The 21,267-nt window shown below is 39.6% G+C and overlaps 1 protein-coding gene across 3 annotated transcripts in view; it reads right to left on the bottom strand.

The window, feature by feature from the left end:
- ARHGAP18 (Rho GTPase activating protein 18) overlaps nucleotides 1-21,267 on the bottom strand; it is a 94,446-nt gene that overhangs the window by 38,869 nt on the left and 34,310 nt on the right. The window contains exon 1 of one of the 3 annotated variants that reach the window (XM_032683232.1): nucleotides 575-671. The exons of the other annotated variants lie outside the window; for them this stretch is intronic. Within the exon in view, the coding sequence (XP_032539123.1) occupies nucleotides 575-666 (92 nt within the window). The 5' untranslated portion in view covers nucleotides 667-671. Of the gene's footprint in view, nucleotides 1-574; nucleotides 672-21,267 lie in introns of those variants that run through there. 3 annotated transcript variants of the gene reach the window in all.

Here is a 21,267-nt window from a genome sequence, read left to right as displayed (position 1 = left end):
ATTCATCTTAAAAAGGGCAAAGGTTTTAATGATATCACTGAAATTACAGGTCATCCTTACAGTCAAGTATACCAAATCAAAAGCCACAAACTGATCCAACGTATCAGTGCATTACATGAGTAGCAACTTGATTTAAGTCTGAAGTTGGTTCTACTTATAGTAGAGGTCAGATTGAACATGATGATCTCCAGTGATCTTTTTCTAAACTAAGTTACTCTACTATTGTAACTGGTTCTTCCTTGTATTAAATTCTTCCTTGTATTAAAAGATAGTAAGCTCTTAGTATTTCAGGAAGAGCCTCAGAGTCTTTTATGTCTGAATTTATCTCCATATTCTAAAAAAGAAGGCATGGTTTGGGTTTTAATAATAAGTATCACTTATTCCAAGAGAAAAACATATCAAAGATCAAGCATTGTGGATTTATCAGAGTGTAACCGCAGTAAATTAAGTCCTACCATCCCATTTGGCTGACTTGGCGAGTTCATATAGTATTAAAACAAAAGTCTCTCGTCCTTGCATTTTATCTCAGGACAACTGACGCTTGTTAGCTGCTCCTAAGTAAAAAAAGCCAAGCCTTTCTCTCTGAAGATAAGCCCCTTGTGTCTCCAAGTCACAAATCCTTTCACACCACACATGCTCGATTCTCTGATAAGAAATCCTGACCATATGGACTTTGCTTTTAAAGGTAAAAAGCCTTATGGAAGGACACTGAGTTTCCACCTGCCCTGCCTCTTTGCTCCAAGTGCAAGTTAATAAATGACAATTAATTACCAAGATAATATGCGCCTTAACACCATTCCTTAACCTGCCTTTACTTGAAAGCCCAGTGGAAAAAAAAAACATAAAGGAGTGTTTAGCTTCTGCATTAATGGCAATAACACCACCATGATAGTAGTACATGTTACCCAATAAATACAATATCTCTACCTCAGTTCTTTAACCTCTCCTGACAGGTGTGTACCACGCATGACATGTGCTGCTCGTGAATCCAACACTAATCAGTGCAGAAAGATGTTCATGGAGACACAGCAGAAGCGTCCCCACCAGGCAACACGAGCGCTGAGTGTGGCCAAAGCAGGTCAGACTTCCCAGCCCTTGCCCAGGCCTCCTACCTTCTTCAGCTGGAGGTGCTCAGAGCAGACTGGGTCTCTCTCACAGACTCTGGACACTTGAACTGCTGCCTAAGGGAGGTGAGATTTCAGTTTATTGTCACTTAGTTTAACCCTCTGGAGCTGCAAGGCAACTCTTGCGTGACCTTTGGAACAACCTGCTCTCACTGACCCACCTCAGCTGAAATTTAACTATCATAGCACACAATGCAAAAAATAAAACTAACAGAGTGGATAAGTTAAAAGCATGCAATTTGGGGGATTCTGGCAGGCTGAGCTGGGATACACCGCAGCATGTCGTGGGCTCTGCGCCTTGCTGAGAGGGCAGAGCTCCTCTGATCCCTCTTTAAAAGCTAGCTTGTCACCTTCCCCAGACTAAGTCCTGTTTCTGAGAAAAGAAGCCTGTGTCCCAAAATTCACAGCTGACACTCACAAAGAGCACTCAAGACCATTTTCAGGGTCCTACCAGCATTTGCTGTACATCACAAACACTGCATTAACTCTCAGAGACAGCGCCCTGCCCTTCAGTCTCTGGTCACAGGGTCACAGGTCTGCTCTACTCCACCAAAGGTAAGAGGCTTCTCTTGTCAGGCTCCTCCCAGCCTGACCTTTCCATCCGCCATTAACGAACCAATACAGGAACTCTCAGCTGTAGGCGGGCAGTAACGCCACTTCTTGTCATGAGAGCCCTCAGAGACAGAAGGACATGAATGACCAAAGGATCCTGACAAGAAATATTCACACAAAACCTCCACCACTCTGCTGTGAATCTTCAAGTCTCTCCTTCAGCGTGTTGTTTTACGCCCATTCTCAGCTGCCAACCCCAACCCCAGCAGCGTTTGGGCTCCTCAGGAGCCAAGTGACACACCACTCCTGCTCCACTCACGAATTCCTTGATTCCTTGTCTTCTCTCATCAGACTCAGTCAATCCCTATCACCAGTTAGGTTTTGGACTGCAAACCCTTTCAAAGCCATCTGCACTGGTCCACAGCCACACTTCATATTTTTGTGGGCTAGGACAGAGAGAGGCTCTGGTTGAGAGAAAACAACAGCTAAAGCTCTAGCTCTCAGAGCACATCAGATCTTATTTTCACTTCACTTGGTTCAAGGTTTCTTGCCTTGCATACTCCACCAGAGAAAGACACCGGTGAAGCAGTATTTGGTGCATAATCTGCACAGCAGTGGCTCCTGGCATCTTCATCTCTGTCTCTACTATGAATTCCTTCCTGTGCACAAAGAGGCAGAAACAAAACAGACCTTTTGAGGATAATGAAGACAGTCTTGATACCATAGGCTTGGTGTAGATGAGAAAACAAAAATAATTTTAAAAATTCACAGCATATGGAAAAATAGGTTGCCAATTAAGATTTTTATTTTTAGATATCTGTTGACAACAGCAAGAACATGGGGTTTCTGCTGTGACCTTCCACTAAATTCAATCCTTCTCCAAACTTATGCTCAGTAAGCACTAATTGCATATTACACAATAAAAATGCACAGGTGGAAGCACGTTAAAGCCAGGAAGAACAGAAAGGAACAAGGGAAAAGCAATCACTCTTAGTAATAATATTATAAGGAATCTGGACAAGAGATATATTTTTAAAAATAATTAATCCACATTTATAGATTAATAAAAAAATTTTTTGAAGAATTTCAAATGCCTCATGTTACAAGCTTTAAAGTTTTGTAGAAGACTGCTATCCAAAAAACTATCAGTAGGAAATAAATATAGCTCATTACAAAAAACCCTATTACTACAGTTGCAGGTTACTTCTCCAGTACATTGTTATCAAGCATCCAGTTTGTCTATTTAAAATGTGAAAAAAGCAGCTGCTTTTCACAAGTATCTTAAAGGAGATCTCTTTTCTTCATACAGAAAATGTAGGGTACTGCAATGTAAGGTACTGCTAACACATACAGTCACTTGAAGTAATTTTCAAGTGTTTCAGACTACTAAACAGTAAGTTTACTCACCAGCAGTTTCTTTCCCCGCAGAAAACTCATATTTCCATTACGGTCTTCACTTGTAACACTCTCAAACTCTATTAAAATTTTATTAACATCTATTCCCAATCATTAGTAAATAGTTTACTCTTCAAATAGCTTTAGAGGGAGCAGTGCAACACTCTCACTTGCAAATGACACGGTTAGTTCTGACCTCTCATACTCAGACACATGCCCTTCACAGCCAATGAGACTTTTGCCTATTTATCTCAGTACAAAACTGAGCCCCCAGGTATAAAACTTCTTCTTCAATATAGTTATTGCAGTTTCTCACCAGACTTAATCTTCTTGTCCCACCCACCAGACATGCATTTATTTATTAGAAACATCAAGGATGTGAGAGAAACACTCCAGCTCTTCCAGAGGGGGGCCATTAAAAACAATTCTTGTAATGAACACCATTCATTACACTTACAAGGAAAGAAACCAGATTTGGGTTATTTCACTAAGTACTGATATGCTTCACATTGTGTCAAGGAATTAAGGGAGAAGAACTGTGCGCAAATGTTTTCTTCAGCATTTACTTTTGTGACCAACTGTGTCCCTTCTCAGCCTCTAAGTAAATATGACTCCTTACATTAATCACTATTTTACACCGTAACAAAAATGCTGGTTTTTTCAGGCTCTGTTAACCTGATTTTGATTTCAACAATAGTTGTTTTATAATAGTTCAGTTGTCATTATTCCTAATTTTCTTTCCTGTGAAGTCTAAATCTCCCTGTCTTTTTCAGTGCCTTTTTAGCAGTTCATAACTGATATTTGTCATGTGTAAACTACAACAGTTAGAGATTAATCAGTTAGTAAAGTGCACTTCCACTCTCATTTCAGATGAATTCACTTTGCAGAAAGCTAATTTTGCCCTTACTTCCATTCTTCTCACTTAAGAATTAAGGACCATGTTGTGTTCTAAAACAATGAGCGATGAGAAAAAATATAATATTTGTCATTTTTGTAGTGCTAGGTAATAATTTTGGACCTTTCTACAGCACTATACAAACACTGTAATTGTATATTATAATTATACTGTAATTTTATGGTATTCTTATATTCTATACATACGGGTATGCATAGAGATAAAGAAATACTAAATGCAAGGGCATTTATGGTCATAAAAACTAAGGAATATAAATACAGTGTTGAGTCAAACATAAAAGATTAACACTGCTGAAAGAGATGTGCAGTTCCTCTAGCAGGATTATTGCAGAAGAGCACATTGACTCTAGAAAAGGACAAAGTCCAGCTATTAAATACTGTATGAGCTAAAGCAAAAAGACACCAGTTTCTATAATCTGTTATCTTCTTCTTTTAAAACAAATGCAACAATGGATGAAACGCATGTGAAATGGAGGAGTGGGAAACACCTTTTCAGCCTACAATTTAGGAATTTCTGTACAGGGTCCTTTTTTCTACCCATTTTTGGCAAATCTTGGAATACAAAATTCAGGCCTGGATCTTTCCTGTATAAAAACTTTCACACCTATAAAAAGTGTCATAAGTGCAACAAGGGAAGAGACCATCTGCTTAATTACTGGGTCTATCTTCAATTCAGATTAAACTCTTTGGTGCTAAACAAATATGGTCCTTTTTCCACAGCTGCCAAACAAAATGTATGTGAGTTTTAAACATTGTCTTTAATTCAATGTTCTACAAGACTAAGAGTTCTCCAAACATTCGCATCAGCTGATTTCCAACACTGAGAACAGTACAGAAAATGCATTGCATCAGCAAGTGTGCTGGGTTTGGGGTAGAGTTAATTTTCTTCGCAGTGGCTAGTATGAGGCTGTGTTCTGGATTTGTGCTGAACACAGGACTGAGAATATAGAAATGGTTCTGTTATTGATATTTTGTTATTTTTATTTTGGTTATGGCCTTTTCTGCTTTTCATACTGCTACAGTGACGAGGATGGGTAGATGGGAAGTTGGAAGGAGACACAGCCAGGACAGCCAACCCCAACTGACCCATGAAATATCCATGATACATGGAATATTCCATACCATGAAATCATGTTCAGTATATAAAGAGGGGAAAGAAGGAAGAAGTGGGGGATGTTTGGAGTGATAGTGTTTTTCTTCCCAAACCCTTCCCAACCCTTACTTGTGATGGAGCTCTGCTCTCCTGGAGATGGCTGAACACCTGCTTGTTCATGGGAAGCAGTGAATTAATTTCTTGTTTTGCTTTGCTTGCATGCACAGCTTTTTCTTTCCCCATTTAACTGTCTTAATCTCAACCCATGAGTTTTCTAGCCTTTACCCTTCTGATTCTCTCTCCCATGATGCCGGTGGGGAGTGGTTGTGTGATAATACTTGTTTGGGGTTAAACCACAACAGTAAGTGAGATAATTACTTGTCAAACTGAACTATTACACATCGTTAAACTGTACATTGAAAATATAATGTTTGGCCTTAGAGGCTTCTTTAAATCCTAGCTATTAACCATTGCTATTGGAATTCCTGTACAGTCAATGTCTTGAGCACTGCTGCCCCTTCGGATGCACTCTACAGTTCTCTAATAAACTAGCACTTTACTTCCAGAGTTATATAAAATGACAAAAATACATCTGACTATAGCTGCACTACAGCAGCAACTTCTGAAATGCCTATGCAAAGGGAGTCATTGCTCCCAAAGCTAGTCTAAGTTTGGTCATTTACATAAAAGCTATTAGCAATATTATTGCAGCCATACCTCAGGTGATACTGAGGCTCATTGATTCTGGGCACGATACCAACACGTGGTTAGATGTGTTAATCTGATAAACAAGACTGTGAGAAGAGGGAAAAAAGGGGTGGGTACTTGGCTCAGGGAGGTGAAGCATGTTGTTCAAGCTCATGGTGTAAATCAGTGACAGAAACAAGAATAATTCTCAGATCTCTGCAGTCTTTCACCACTGGACCACTGAGTGTTAAAGCTTGAGATCTGACCCCATAGCATACTGCAAGGCAGATAAAAGGAAGCTCTGCTGTTGAGGGTTTGTGATAGGCTCCAGCACTGGGGCCATAGAGTAGCACTCTCAAAGCAGAATTATCGTGTTGACATAGGAGTTACAAATACAGTAATCTGTGTAAGTAATTTTAAGTTTGTACAAAGGCTAGCTAGATTGAAACAACCAAAAAATGCCTATGAGTACAGTGGCTCATTTGGAAAACTATTTACCAACCAATCACATCAATGAGATGTTGTGCTCTCAAATATAAATACAGGACCTCCTAAGTCCTTTTTAATCAAAACAACTAAACAGACAAGAAGAGGGAAACCGTGTGGTCTCCTGTCCCACTTCTCCTCCTGAATGCTGAGCTACAAGAAGTGTGGGAATAAGTAAAGCTACGAAACCCAAAGCTCCCCCCATTCCTCCCCTTCTTTCAAGAAGCCAAGCAGCACCGCAAGGTGCAAAAACTTCTTAACTGAATAAATCAAGAAAGCTCTAATCTAATGGCTACAGCAGTTGCCTGGCTTCAGCTTCCCATTCCTGGCTGGGACACTGGCCTGGGAAGGGATTGCCAGACCTTCCTATAGCTGTGGTGTCTACCAGAAGGGCATCCTGATTTTTCACGGTTTCTAGGCAAAGCTGTATCCCAAAGATAATGCAAGGCCTTGATTCTAAGGCTGTGTTAAATCAGGAATTTTTATTACCAAATCACTTATACTAATAGTTTCAACCTGATGTTTGAGAAATTTTTGTCACACCACCCCTTCACACAATATCCAAGATTTTGCAGTGAAGTTTTGATCATTTTTCAAAGTCTCCTGTTAAAAAAAAAAAAATCAAATTGGAATTGATATGCCCATCAAAGCAGGCCGTCTTAAAATAACTGAATTTTGCATAAAATCAGAGAGTAGTGACACTACCTAAATGAAGATAAATTAATTTTTTTAAATGGAAACATCTTCAACTTTTACAAGGCTTAACATATTAAAAAGATTCTTTCTATTTCACTGATAGTTAAATCCTCCCATCAAACAAAAGCCAGTATCACAACCTTTCATAAGCAGCATGTAATCCTTGAGCAATACAAAGATACAAGTCTGGACATTTAGTATCCAGAACAATGCAAAAATATTTCTCACTCCTTTCAAAGAGCTTCATAACTTTCAGAAGACATTAGAGAACCTTCAGTGTGGGCTTGTATTGCTGCTTTTCATTCTAGCTCCTAAAACCTGTCACTCATTGCAACAACTGAACCCTCTGTTTTCTACCTTTTGTGTCATTTACTCCTTCCATGACTGCAAACCCTCCTGCAACTCAACCTTTTCAAGACAATCATACAGGACATGTAAAGGTAACAGTAAAGATGTAACACAATTTCCGGTATTTTTGGTGAACCGACACTTAGCACTCCTTCTCTCCATAATTAAATTGTTTTATTTTGGCTACTCTCTGACCTTATGGAACATTCTGAACATCAACTGCAATCAAACTTGCCCAAATCCCCATTAAGCTCCAACAAAAAGCCAGAGAAGTAGAAACTGAGGCAAAGTTCTGTTCTCTTTCCAAAGAGTACAAAGTGATTGCAGAGAGGGTATAAAACAGTACTCACTTTCTAAATGAGCACAAAAAAGGCTGAGCAAAGAGAATCAGGTCTCTTAGGAATTTTTTTAAAATTCCATCAGCTGCTGCTAATACCTGCTCAAAACTGCTCTGAAGATTAACAAAAAAAACCCCAAACAATGAAACAAACAAAGAAAAGCCAAAAAAACCTCCCCAAACTAAACAAAGCAAAACAAAACAAAAAACCCAACAAACGAAACAACAACTAAAAAGACAACAGAGAAAACCAAAACCCAACAAAACAAAACAAAAAAACCCCAGAAACCACAAGTGACATTTTAAATCCCTCCATAAATAACAAGCAGAAAACAGGCCAAAGTTAAGGTTGCCAGACTATAAGAAGTATATATATACACTGTACTGCTTCCAGCCACATACTCAATATTATTTATATGAGATTTTTTCTACTTTACTGCACATTCCTGATTTTGCAACCCTAGCCTGTCACTAAAGAAAACAGGAAGGAAATTGTGGCAATGACACAGGCTATTACACTTAATATTCTAATCCACTATACCAGAAATGGAAGATTCCAGATATGATGCCAAAACTAAATCTGCCTGAACTATATGCAGCACTTCTAAGAAGATTAAAATATTTCATGACATTTCCTTTAGTAGGACCTCATGTTCCTACACAACCATTTAGACTCTACCTATTTTCTATTTCTGGTTAGATACTTTATAATTATGGTACACTGACATATACACACCCTATCTTAAATGAGGATATAGATCATTGGCCCTCCGTGTATAATTGATGATGTGAAATGATTTATTATCAAAAGAGGCATTAGAACTGTAACATATACATATATGAACGGTTGCCAAAAGAGTTATTTGATAGGCCATCCCAGGCTGTTTCAGGAAAAACATGACCTTGTTCCACTCCACACAAAGTGAGAAAGAATTCAGGATTGACAACTGCAGCCATAAAGCTCATCCACCACAAAATGATTACAGCAGTTGTGTTTCCTCATTTGTGGGGGGACTGCTGCATTCCAGCATCCAAGCTGTTCGACTCAATGCATGCTTTTAGCTTTACTCTCCAACCACAGAATACAAAAGCCTGCTTATTTCTTTTAGTAAAAGGTAAGTCTCATGGACTCAGATTTGGAAGTTTTTTAGAACTCCAAAACATCACAACAAAACATATTATCAGACTTGCAATAAAATTATCACAATTTAGCTAAACTTTCATACCATTTGAATGAAGAGTCTCAAAGGCTTTGAATTCACAATGTTATTTTTTTGCCCATATGCATCAATTGCTGTTCAAAATCTAACACTCCAGAAAGAGAAACAGCTATTCCTGAGAGAGCAAAATCCACCAGAGGAGAAAACAAGGGGACAAGGGAATGTGGGTGGCCTGTACAGGTAAAATCACAAGAGTGGCAACATATCAGGAACAGGTTTGCAAATTGTGCAGACCTTTGGAAGAACCGGAAAAGCTTACAGAACCTAAAGTCCCACTGAACAAAAAACACAAGTCAATTTCCAAACTCCAGTATGGTCAAGCCTAATTTGTTTAAAGCTATAGTTTAAAAAAAAATGCCTACAGCTAGGAAAATAAGGAAAGGAAGGGCCTCACTTGAATCTCCTTTGTCACTTTTTTGGCTCTGTCCCATGATCAGTCGATCAACCTTTCTCATTGCTTCCAAATGCCTCCTACATCACCTGGCTTCACATGGGCACAGATGTTTTCCTTTGCAGTTTTGATTCTTTCATTCTCTACTTCATATCAGTGACAAAAGTCTATGGGAAACATGTTTTCTGTAAGCACCCTCATGCTACTTATTGGGAAAATACTCAAGCATACAATACCCATTTTAAAAGTACACTTTTTTTGTAATCTTCTAAGAGAACCACTGGAACTAATCTTCTCCCAAAGAAGAGAATAAAGCCTGTCTGAGATCACTTCAGGCTCCACAAATATCAAAGAGAATAAACCAGGAAGTGAAACAGATACAGTATTTGTAATTCCATTATTGAGAGGCATAGAGAGGAAAGATTTAAATAATTTATTTTTCTTTTCACACTGGAAAAAATAAGCATGGCAACAAAGCCCGATTTAACTATCCTGGCAAATACCAAGACCATCTAGTAAAGTATAGTTACAGCCATGAAATGATACTCAAGTCACTTTTGTGTCTTTAAAAGCAATTAGCTCTCTAAAATCATTAGTTCTTACCATGCTAAAGGACCTATTAGTTAGACCTATAACCCTGTTACTTGCAAAAATAAGGCTTACAGCACAATTCAGTAATTTTGTTTATGCTTGAAGGAAACTGGCACACATTCATAGTCAGTTTACTACAATATAATCCTTACACTCAGAATAAATTGTAAATGAATTTGTATGAGCATTCCCAAACAGCAGGCAAGGAAATCCATGCAGGAATCTAAAGACATTTTGTAAGGAAATGTTTTTATTGTCCAAACAAACCACCAACAAATTCTCAGTAAGACAGAGCAGATAAAAGTAATCTCACAGAAGCTGGACAAGAAAGGGAGAGGCAAAAACAAAAAGGGTTGAGAAGGTGGTAAGAGGAAATGTTCAAGATTGGTCAGAAAGTTAAATCTGCTACTAGTAAAATGAGAAAAAAAGAAATAGAAGACCAAAAGAGCTCTTACTAACTCTAACTTAAATTACACTCATCAAAGAGGATGCAGACAAGGACTGCAAGAATTCTGGGATTTCAATATTAAATACCGGTACTAAATAAAAAGAAAAAAAAAAGCCCTTTTTTAGATTTATAAATTATCTAGTTGATAATTCTTCATAGAAATTATTTAGGAATATCCTTTGTTTTCTTTCCTAACCAACACCCCTTTCTTTACTAGCATTTTACAAACATGAGAGATACCAGTTTCTAAGTTAACATATAGGTGCCCCCTGTGGTTTTTCAGCTGATAACATTCCCTAAGATTATTTTTCTAAAAAAAAATACCACTCTATTTTGAAAGATATCAATCAGTTATATAAAACATATTGCCTTTTTTAAATTATTGCATCACTAATGTCAGCCATAACTCTTACTCTGCGTTCCGAAACAAAACACTTGAGTGGAGGGTTAACTGCCAGCAAAAAATGCAAGTAAAAACAATATCATTTTTACTCAAAAGCCTTTTAACTTTCCCTGTGTATCTAGAGGTTATATCCCCAGCTTCAACTTTAAACATATTCCTTTGTGTAAACAGGGTAAAAATAGCACTTACTTGTAACACTAAGTAGCTATGATTACAGATCCCAGTAATAATCAAGGAAAATTAAATACAATGCTTTGCATGTAACAGAAAGCCTGAAATAAGGCACAATCCATATGCAGATGCTTCTATAAATACAAATGCATATTTTCTCTTGCCATATGTACATAAACAGTGTACAGAAGAGCAAGAGCAATGTTAACGCACTCTTGAGTATTGCTATCTGTGATTTTTAGTTACAGGACCAAATTCCTCATGCTAGACAGCTGTACTTCCCATTATGAGACACATCTACAAATGAATACCATATGTTCTTATAGAGTATAATATGTACACAGGGAAATAAAAAACAGTTGCCGCATGCAATATTAAGTCATATATGAAAACTCTCATTTCAATTAAATCAAAAATATCATATTATGACAGTATTCCAGGCCTGCAATTCGGGGGGAAGGGGCAGGGCACGGGTGAGTGGAGGAACAAAAGGCAGTCTGAATGGGTCTGACCTCGGTGTAGAGAGCAGAGACATTTGTAGATAGCAAAGGGAAACAGATGTGAGGCAAACTAGGGCAGAAGCTGCATGGTGCCCCACCCAGCTTTCCAGCTGCTCTACCTGCCCACTCTGCCCTCATGCCACTTCACCATGCTGGGCAGGATTCCACTGACTTTCCAGCTCTGAAGTGCTCTCTAATACACACTAAAAATTAGGGAACCAGTACATAGTGTAACTGCTGGGGAGGCAATGAAGGGACTGAACATCTCTGGGCCCGAGTTAGGTGACAAATACACCCTCTGAGGTCAGGCAGGGTGACACAGTTAAGACCCTTCCTACCAGAGTTATTAAAGTAAACTCCTTTTTAATATTGTCTGCAGTGAAAATGCACACTTGCAACCTTAAAAGTTTACTTGGATACAAGAAATATTTGATTATATAAGCACCCAGTTCCATCTCAGAGGATAAAGAATAATTCCTTTGCCAAAATAAGGCACCTGGACGAAGTCTTGCATTTATAAAGAACTAAAAAAGTGCTGACAGACTGGCACAGAACTGGAATCACACATTTGTCAGCATGAAAAGGGTTTAAAACATATAATGAAAGTCAACATAGCAATAGCAACTGATGTAGAAACTCTGTAACAGGAAATTTACAACACATTTTAACATAAAGATGAAAAGGAGACTTTCAAAGAAGAACAAATGTCCATATACTTAAATAATTCTATTTTCTCAATTCTCAGTTCTCTAAATGCAAAACCAGTGTGTGTACTTTATAGCTTCTGCCCTCCTTGTCGAGTGTTTTCACCAGAGGTGCTCAAATCTTCTTCATCTTTGAAAGTCAGGGAGGTACAATGACAAATTTAGGGATATTTTCATGGACTGGGCCCTCTAAGAACGGATCTAATTTTCCCTTTTTTGCTGTTTCATGACACCCTACTTGGAACTAAATCCATTAAAATTGTTTGTGCAATGCTCTCTCAGAATAAATATGACTTTTTATTACCAAGTGTATATATATGCTATCATTTTAAACAATGAGGTAATACACTGAAGCTGTCTCTTCCCCAGTAGTGCCCAAGTAGTGCTCTTTGGCTCCAATTCCTCTGTTCGCACAAGCTTCACACCAGTGCAACCTCAGAGTGTCCCATGGGGATGCCCCCAGGCAAAACACCTCCAGGCCAGCCCACCTTGCAAGAGGCCAACACTACCCTCTGAGCATTCTTCTCAGAGCAGCCTAAATCCACACCCCAAAACAATCATGTGCCAGACCCTGGGATCTCCCCATCCTTGCTGGCAGACCCCTCCAAGACAGCACAAGCAGTAAGGCAGCCAGCCCATTGTACATTCAGTCCAATTCATGGAATGGTATCTCTTTACTAAGACAGACTAAATGGGAAATTGCTACCAGGACTACCAGATGATCATGTGATAACATTAAGCAGCTAAATGCACAACTGAATCATTTCACCAGCCCAATGCAAAAGACAACTCTCTGAGGCCACAGCAGAGAATAATTCTTTATTCAGGAATAGCGATGGGTCTACATCCATGAAAACGGCATCAGCATCTCACATCACCTCAGCACTACACCTCCAGCCATCAGACAGGCTTTCTTCCACTTTCTTCCACCAGCAGTCATTCAAAGTAATACAGTCACCCTTTGAATCGTTAAGCCACTTCCCACAAAATATTGCTCATTAATCAGGACACAGCAGAAGACTTGGATTCCCAGAACTCTACAGAGGACTTGGAATGACCCTTAGCTTTCCCTTAATCCTATTTAATCCCCAAATTCATTAGGTATTCTAATGTACCCTATCACAAGGTATTCTTTAGTGAACCAGACTGTCCAGAGTCACATCTATGCAGTAGTTATCCACATAGGAGCCTGCCATAACTGGATATGCCAGACACCTTGCCCTTCTTCCAAACTATTAAGCCAGAGAATCAGAGGCCAACAGAGCTCAGTGTACCTAGCTGAAGGAACATGCAAGATCCCTTGCTCATATCTCCTTACCTTTAACAATTTCCTCTCCTTACCTTTAACAATTTCCTCAGTGTTACAAAGAGCTCACTTGGATAACAAGCAGGCAAACTCCCACTTGTCTAGCAGCAGCAGCTTACTGACAAACATGCAAAGCAAGTGCTCTGAGAAGGCTAAACCCGTGGCATGAGGGATCCTTCACAATGGAAAAATACAAAGCAATATCCTCTTCTGCTCATAAGGTCACGAGCTTCCTCCTTAAGAAACTAAATGTATATGTATCTCCTTTTAGCAGCCTGGCACAGCTGACAGTCCCATGACAACTCACTGTAGCTGTACTCTCACATCCTCAGATGGCAAGCAGCTAGAAGCAGACTTGATGACACATGGACTCACAGTGCTTGAAAACCATTTTGGTGATGGTGGACGTCCTGAGGTAAAATTGTCAAGCTGCTCTTTGATCCTGGTGGACAACTGTCAGTAGGGGATACATTGTATTCTGGGGATCAGGAGGAAGGCTTGGGAAACTTACACTCTGACCTCCACAGCTGGTGAAGTCAGCTAGGAAGCAGCTTACATATCAGTAAGCTTCTTCTCTTGAAGATAACATGGCACTTTGGGAGTTATTTTAAGTAATTTCCCTGTTTAAAGTACTAACAATGGCTTCTTGTGACAGTAGCAGGTTGAAATGGGACAAAGAATCATCTCTGGCTAGCTCACAATAAGCCCCACGACCACAGTAAAAGTTAACAACAAAAATCAAAGCTTTAAAATACTACAATTCCCTCACTGGTTACAGTACAAAAAGCATTGATCCTACTTGTAAAAGCATTTTATGATTTTAGGGTATCTTTCCCTGAACAGTTTTGATTTTCCACCTTGAGTAAAAAAAAATCTAACTTCATACTAATATTTTGACTCAGATAAATTTCATCAGTCTTCAGAAGAATCATGTTATAAATTAGAATACAGGTAAGTGACTAAAATTTCTTAACACCAGACAGAAAATCATTCAGTAATGTTACAAAGAATATACTGGTATAAATGTATCATTCAATTAAAAAATGAGTAATGTATCCAAAAAAAAAAAAAAGGGTAAGTACAAAACATGTTCAGCAATGAACTGGATCTCACTTAGCAACTTCTTCAAAATCATGCAATCAAAACTGAATTTATGCCTAATCCAAATGTCAGAGAGATTAAGTACATACATATATTTAAAATTAAGAGAAATTATAACAACGTAAACTGAGGTCTGTGTTTACTGAGATCTATATAAAATAGTTCTCCAAATGGACAGTGAGCCACGTTAATGTCTTCCTTACACCCCCTAAAACAGGATGACAAAGCTTTCTTAAATAACCTTTTCAAAAACTCAAGCAAGGCCCAAAAACCAAAACACCGTAACACATCACATAACTTTTAATATCATACATCTTCATAAGCTGTTTTCTAATTTGAAGTCCAAAGTGCCAAATACCAGGTTTCACAGCATGAAGCTAATCATTTCCCATAAACTTTCATAAGCAGCTCCTACTTAACAGGAGAAAAGATTCTGTTTTAGTTTGTTCTTTTATGTACCACCCACAGTAAGAAGTTGTAGCAAATACAGTCTCTTTCTTAGCTTTCACCTCAAAGGAGAACAAGTACCACAGTGTAAATACCCTTCTCAGAAAAGAGAAGGTAGGCAGAATTTGGGCCGCTGGACAGATGCTTGGACATCTTCATTAATACATAATATTATCAACTACTTATATTCATAAAGTGTCTTATATATTTTTTTACTCTTAAACTAAAAAATATTACTAAAACGAAAAGTTAATTGTGTTTCCTACAGGAAATCATATGAGTTGTTCTGATTATACTGCTCATTTCCAATACTGTTTTCATGTACTGCCTTGGGCACAAGGAAACCAAAGCAATCTCTCTGGTGCAAAGTTCAGAGCAAAGAAAGGTGTGTTTAAACAAGGCATAAATCAGCAAGCTTTTAAGAGCTTATCAATGGACGACCAACCATAATTTAGAAACTGCACTTTAATTAACCTCATTAAAGTATAAGGGAATCCAAGCTGGGCTTTTGTTTCTTTTGGTGAGGCAGGCTGCATGGTGACACATGAGGGGAAGGCAGCTTATCAGCAGTTCTGTAAGAGGAGTTCAGGTGTTCCCTGCTGTGCAGTGTACCTGGATCCTAAGGATCTCTCACATCACAGCCTGTCTTTTGCAGGTAGAGGCCATGCACATGACTGAATCACTGAATGGTATGAGTCAGGACTAAACAAGCTGGAGATGAAGCTTATAGTAGCTTCAGAGTGGTTATCAAAGGACAAGCTGTACCTGAACTGACTAAAAACCTGTCAGTACAAAGTTAAGCCATTAAATGTCTTTTTAACAAAACTGAATCAATGGAGCTAAATGATACCAAATAAGCCTCTCACAGGATGTGGCCATAGCCACTACTAGGATTCATAAAAATGAGTTAACTTGTCAAATCACAGCCCCATAATGACTACATTAACCTGGCACAGATGTAGGCTGCTGCCAGAGGGTTCTGTCAAATCTCCCTTCACTGTGTGTTTCCTTCACTCCTCTTATACCAACACCACCACTAATGCAGTAACTTGCTGAGCTCAGTTATGGAACTAATCTGCCTGAAAACAACACTTGAAAAAAATACTGCTTTCAGCTGGATTTTTTTTTTTAATCCAGCTCAGTCTACTTCAGTAGCCTGGAAATGCCAATGCCTGGGCAAGAAAAACATTAGGAAGGTGTGAGAGATGAAAAGAAACTCTACTTTCAGTGGTGTTCCTCACTCTTTTCAGCTTACATTTATCTCAGCCTAGTAGGGCCATGACCTGCACCCATTGTCACTTGCACATCAAAACCTCTGCTGGTTTGGAACACGCCTTAGGAGACACTCTGAGAGGAATAAAAAAGTTTCATGAAATATTGTCTCTTTTCAACAGAACAAGAAGATATTCCTCAAGTCTACCTGAAATACAGGCTTCTCGTGAGCAGATATACAGCCAAGCCACCAGAATGAGTTTAGTGGGACATTAAAGCCCATGCCTGGAAATGTTACAATGATGAGAATGACCATTCCCACAACGATAACACCATTACTAGTGTTTCCTTATCTAGTTGTGGCAAAGGCAAGCAGGATGTGAGGCTCCAGAAGCTACACTACAGAGCTGTTAGATCTCTCATCCTCTTAGCAACTGCTGAGAAAGAAAACATCTTCCACTGGCCTGTGGTAACCATAGCTCTGGTCTCCTACTGTGACCAGACAGTGAGTCACAGCTGTGTGTGTGACAGCACCAATAGGGCTTCCTCACTGTTCAGCAGCCAAAGCTTCTGGTTACTGCTCCAAGCCTCTTGCTTTGTATTTGGGATCATGGACTCATAACTACAGCTATAACCACAATTATTATATGAATTCCTGGGCTACTACAAGCCTATAAGAACTTTCTGCTTTATATGTGCAGCTAAAATCTAATCTTGCACTTTCTTAAACTGGGGCAAAGCTCCCTGTTTCCTCTGGATACAGTATACTCCTGGACCTTGCTGTTGCATTTTATTAAAGGCAGAGAATTTCTGATAAAGATGATACTTCATCAGTGGCCTTGAGACCCACCACTCTTCTGACAATTACATATAAATCTGCTAAAAACAATCAACTGATTAAAAATACTGAAAATTAAGCAATGTACTTTACTAAGCACATATTGCTAAACATTGACCAAAGAATTCTCACACCCATCCTAAGTATTTTCCTGTTTTTCAAACAGGGATGCAAAGTCAAAATATCTGACTTCCTAAAGCCAGAGTAAAAGCTGCATAGGTGGTTTAGGGACTGCTGAACTGGAAGAAGGAGTTGGAGGAGTGGGAAATTGAAGATTTGTACTTATGCTAAATCAAGCAAAACAAGCCAACTGTTCTGCTGCATTTTGGCACTGAGTGTATGATAAAGTATTTATTTATTTGTTGAAAACAATGCTATTCCTACTTTGGTGCTTTCTCATTTTTTCAACCATTTTTCTAATTACGATAAAAACATTCACATTTGCTCCTCCTCAAATACTTCACCTCAAACAGTTTTAAGTCCTCCAAGCATACTGGAGGCACTGAAGACGAAACATTTTAACACATTTTTATGATTATCTTTTGGCCTAAGAAGCCTCCCTAGGAAAGAAGGTTGTTGTAGAAAGATGACGGATCACCATCATGGTTAGGCTTCGTGAACGAAGATTTGGGGCAATTTGGGTACACCTTTGGGGGCAGGCGTGTGCCTTTGTCTCTTGATCTTTGTGTGACCGCATTGGAAGAAGATGCCCATTGGCCGCGGTTAACCAACCAGGTGGAGGGTGGAGATGAGCTTTGGTAAGGCCACCTTTTCTAGGCCCCTCTCCGAGTGGAGCAAGCAGTGCTCTCCTTGGAAAAGGCTGCTTGGTCATTCAGGGTGCTGCCCCAAGAGACTGTCATCTCCAGGGTCAGTCTCTAGCGACCAATGTCCTGAACCGCCTGCATGCAGGGTTGGGTCTGCGGCTTCCAGTGCACCTTTCACCTGCCGTTTCGACCCTCACCCATCGCTGCAGGGCTTTGCAAATGTGGGTAAAGCCTTCGAGCCTGTGCAATGGATTTTTTCAGTTCCGCATTATGCGCGGAACTGAACCCACCCTTTAATCCTAAGGTTCATCTGCCAGGGCCGAGCGAGCTTGGACGGTGGCAGCAAGGTCCTCAGGACGTAGGTTTGATTAGAGTGACCTCTTAGATGGATGGCCTTACAGGGCTAAACGAGCTCCATCTCCCTGGGTTTGGAATTAGAATTGTCCTTCTCCTAGGATGGCTGCCAGAAGGCTAACGAGCTCATCCTGCCCATGGACATATTATATCTGACCCTTCGGTTTTGACCTGTGTGGCATGGGAGACCCTACCGAAGGCATGTACCATCACCAGCATAGCTCACAACCACATATGGGTACACAGGCTTCTTTCCCACTAAAACGGTTAGGGCAAGCCTTTCACCCCCTACTTTTCTGCCACCCATCTATACTCAATCCCAGGGAAATACCCAGGAACATCCCTTTGTCCTGATCACCCTTTCAGGATGCAATAAATAAATCCAAAACAAACCGAACCTGGGCAGTAGCCGCAGGTGAGCCAAAAACAAACCATTTCGGTCCCCACACCCACCTGGGGCTCGGGTGCCTCCCATGGCCCCAGCCCGGCCAAAACCCCCCAACCCTCCAGAAGAACCCACTATCCACCCTGATCTTATCCTCCCCCCACCGTGTTACCACAGATCTTCCCTCACACTGCGACACTCCATACAGGACTGCCCCACCCACCCTCCCGCCGGTCTGAGGACCCCCATGGCCCGCCCGACACCCCTCCCCTCCCCCAAACCAGACCGGCAAACCTCTGTGCACTCGGAAGCTCTCCCTCTCCTCTCCCATGAGGGCACAATCCTCGCCTGCCACGTGGCCAGCGAGGGCAGCATGGCCCCGTGAGGTCCAGAAAGATGACAGATAAAGTACATGAAATAATCAAGAAAGCCTTTCTAGGCTAACAGGACTGGGATGCTGTATCAGGAAGGGCAAGGAACAGTCACAGAACAAGAGGGAATTTTGATCAGCTTACCCTCACAGGAAGGTGTGTTACCAGGTAAGTAATTATTTCTGTGCATGCTTTTACTCTGCTGTAATACAAGAGATCTAGAATGAAACAATAACCAAAGAATAAGTTCATAACATCAGGTTTCTTGGGAATGCAGGAGTGCTCTCCCATATGCTGCTCAGGATATCATCAAAAATACACCTCAGAAAATGATGTCTAAAATTGTACTTATGAAATAAAGCAAGCCTGTCTATTTTTTACACATCCAAATACTAAAACCCAAACCCTGTGGGGTTTTTTTCTATTTATTTTGCTATAAATATTTAAATTCCCTGCCTGAACATGATTATTTTGAGATCACAACTCCAAGGCAAAGGTGAGTTCACTGCAAAACCAGCAGCCCTCACAAAACAGACTGTTGGCGCATTGCAAGTACTCAAAACTTATAAGCAGGGAATTTTTCTTTCCCTGGCTAAGTAGATTTACTGAGGAGTCTGGATTGACAGTCAGTGACCCATGGGCAGCAGGAATCTGCAATCCTGCTCATAGCAGTAACCTTGTTGTTATCACTTGCTGTAAATTATGGCCTCCGTTCAGCAGTAGCATTTCAGAAACAAAAAAATGAAGGTGCACATTTAGTAACTTTAGTGAAAAAAGCACTAACAATAGAGAAAAGTGCTGGCACTGCAAATGTTACACAAACACGTGTGAGTAACCTTTTAAAACACAGTTTTTATCTCCAGCTTCACTAGTAATAGTTACGAAACAAGAGTAAAATATTGACAATAATAATAGTTTACAACCCTTTTAATCAAGGGCCAATATCAGCAGACTGAAAATGCCATTAGTCTTACTGAAAAACAAGTTCAACAATTCTGCTTATCAAAGAAAAGTAACTTAAAGAAGCAATTAAAAACTATTTGTTTGATGCCACACTTAGAGCGAATGCCGGAGTTCAGATTTACACAGCTCCTCTGGCACGTTGCTCATCAGAAGTTCAGTTCCATTCCAGTTTTATATAAAGTCTACAGGCTTACAACAGCACAACTAGTAATATACTGTATTATGCTCTGTTATCATCTAGATTTGTACACACTCAAGCAAAAAAGGGAAAGCCCATAATTAAAATATTCAAAAAGCCTCTAAGTTTCACATTCTTTATAGCTAGACAAGCATGACACCTCCTTCTCTGTATGTCATTAAAATAAAAAAGAAAGCCTATATACAGGAAGCCCTGATTTTCCTATTTTCTGCTATGTAGCTCTACTGATTCACCAGTTATTCTCATTTTGTATCTATTTAAGGGCCTGACCCGGAGTAGAACTTAATAGACTGTTGGCACTGATAGCAAAGGACATTAAATCAAATCTACACCCATGACACAGAATAATCTAAGTCACCTAGTGAACTGGGCTTGTTCAAATTATGTTGTTTCATCATACTGACAGATGGTAAATGGATGTCCAAGCACAAGAAACAGAGATCATGTCTACACAATGAAGACTGCACTGCAAAAGCTTCAGCAGATTTAGGCCTTAGAAAAGGCATGCAACTCAAAGGGAGTTCTAGATTCATAGAAAAACAAGATGGCATTACTGCAATATATACAATGGGCTAAGGTGGTAATTATCAGCAAGGAAGTGATTTTACCTGTGTTGGTGACACTCATGAGACTGACACTGAAGCACTGCATGTAATTCAGGCTGGGGGTTGAAGGAGAAGAAAAGTAGCAGGACAAGTGTAAAGACAGATGCTGAAAATGATGAAGAAAAGTGTCACAAAAAGGATTTTCAGATGGAAGAAACAAAGGCTCAAACAGAATTATTTGTTCCACCTACCAAGATAAAAGTGAGCAGCAAGTAGGTAACAATAGGTAACAGGCACTAGGAGGGCTTTTTAATTGAGTAGAAAGATATAGCAAGAACTGAAGGCAGGAATAAGATAAATTCATAGAAGAAATAAGGTACAAACTGGGGAATGGGGAACCCCATGAAATGGGAATCCAGAATGAAGGAAGCAGGAAATGTTGAGATATCACATCTTGCTGACAGTAGATCAAGTTACTGGGATTAATACACTGGTATCTAAGCAACACATTAAGGGTCTGCTGTATACCACATATTTATCCATGCATGAAGTACAAAAGACACAAAAGCTATTCTAAATAAAGCAGTTTAGCGACTTGTTGCCTGTCAGCTCTATCTGAGGATGTTGGTAAGCATCAGACAATAAACACTGCTAAAATAAGCAGGCAAACCCAAGGCAGAAAAGATTTTTCTAATGCATTCAGATAAAGATTGTGCTCATG

The sequence above is a fragment of the Chiroxiphia lanceolata genome, chromosome 3 (assembly GCF_009829145.1).
Source record: "Chiroxiphia lanceolata isolate bChiLan1 chromosome 3, bChiLan1.pri, whole genome shotgun sequence".
NCBI lineage: Eukaryota > Metazoa > Chordata > Aves > Passeriformes > Pipridae > Chiroxiphia > Chiroxiphia lanceolata.
This window is presented reverse-complemented; position numbering and strand designations above follow the sequence as displayed.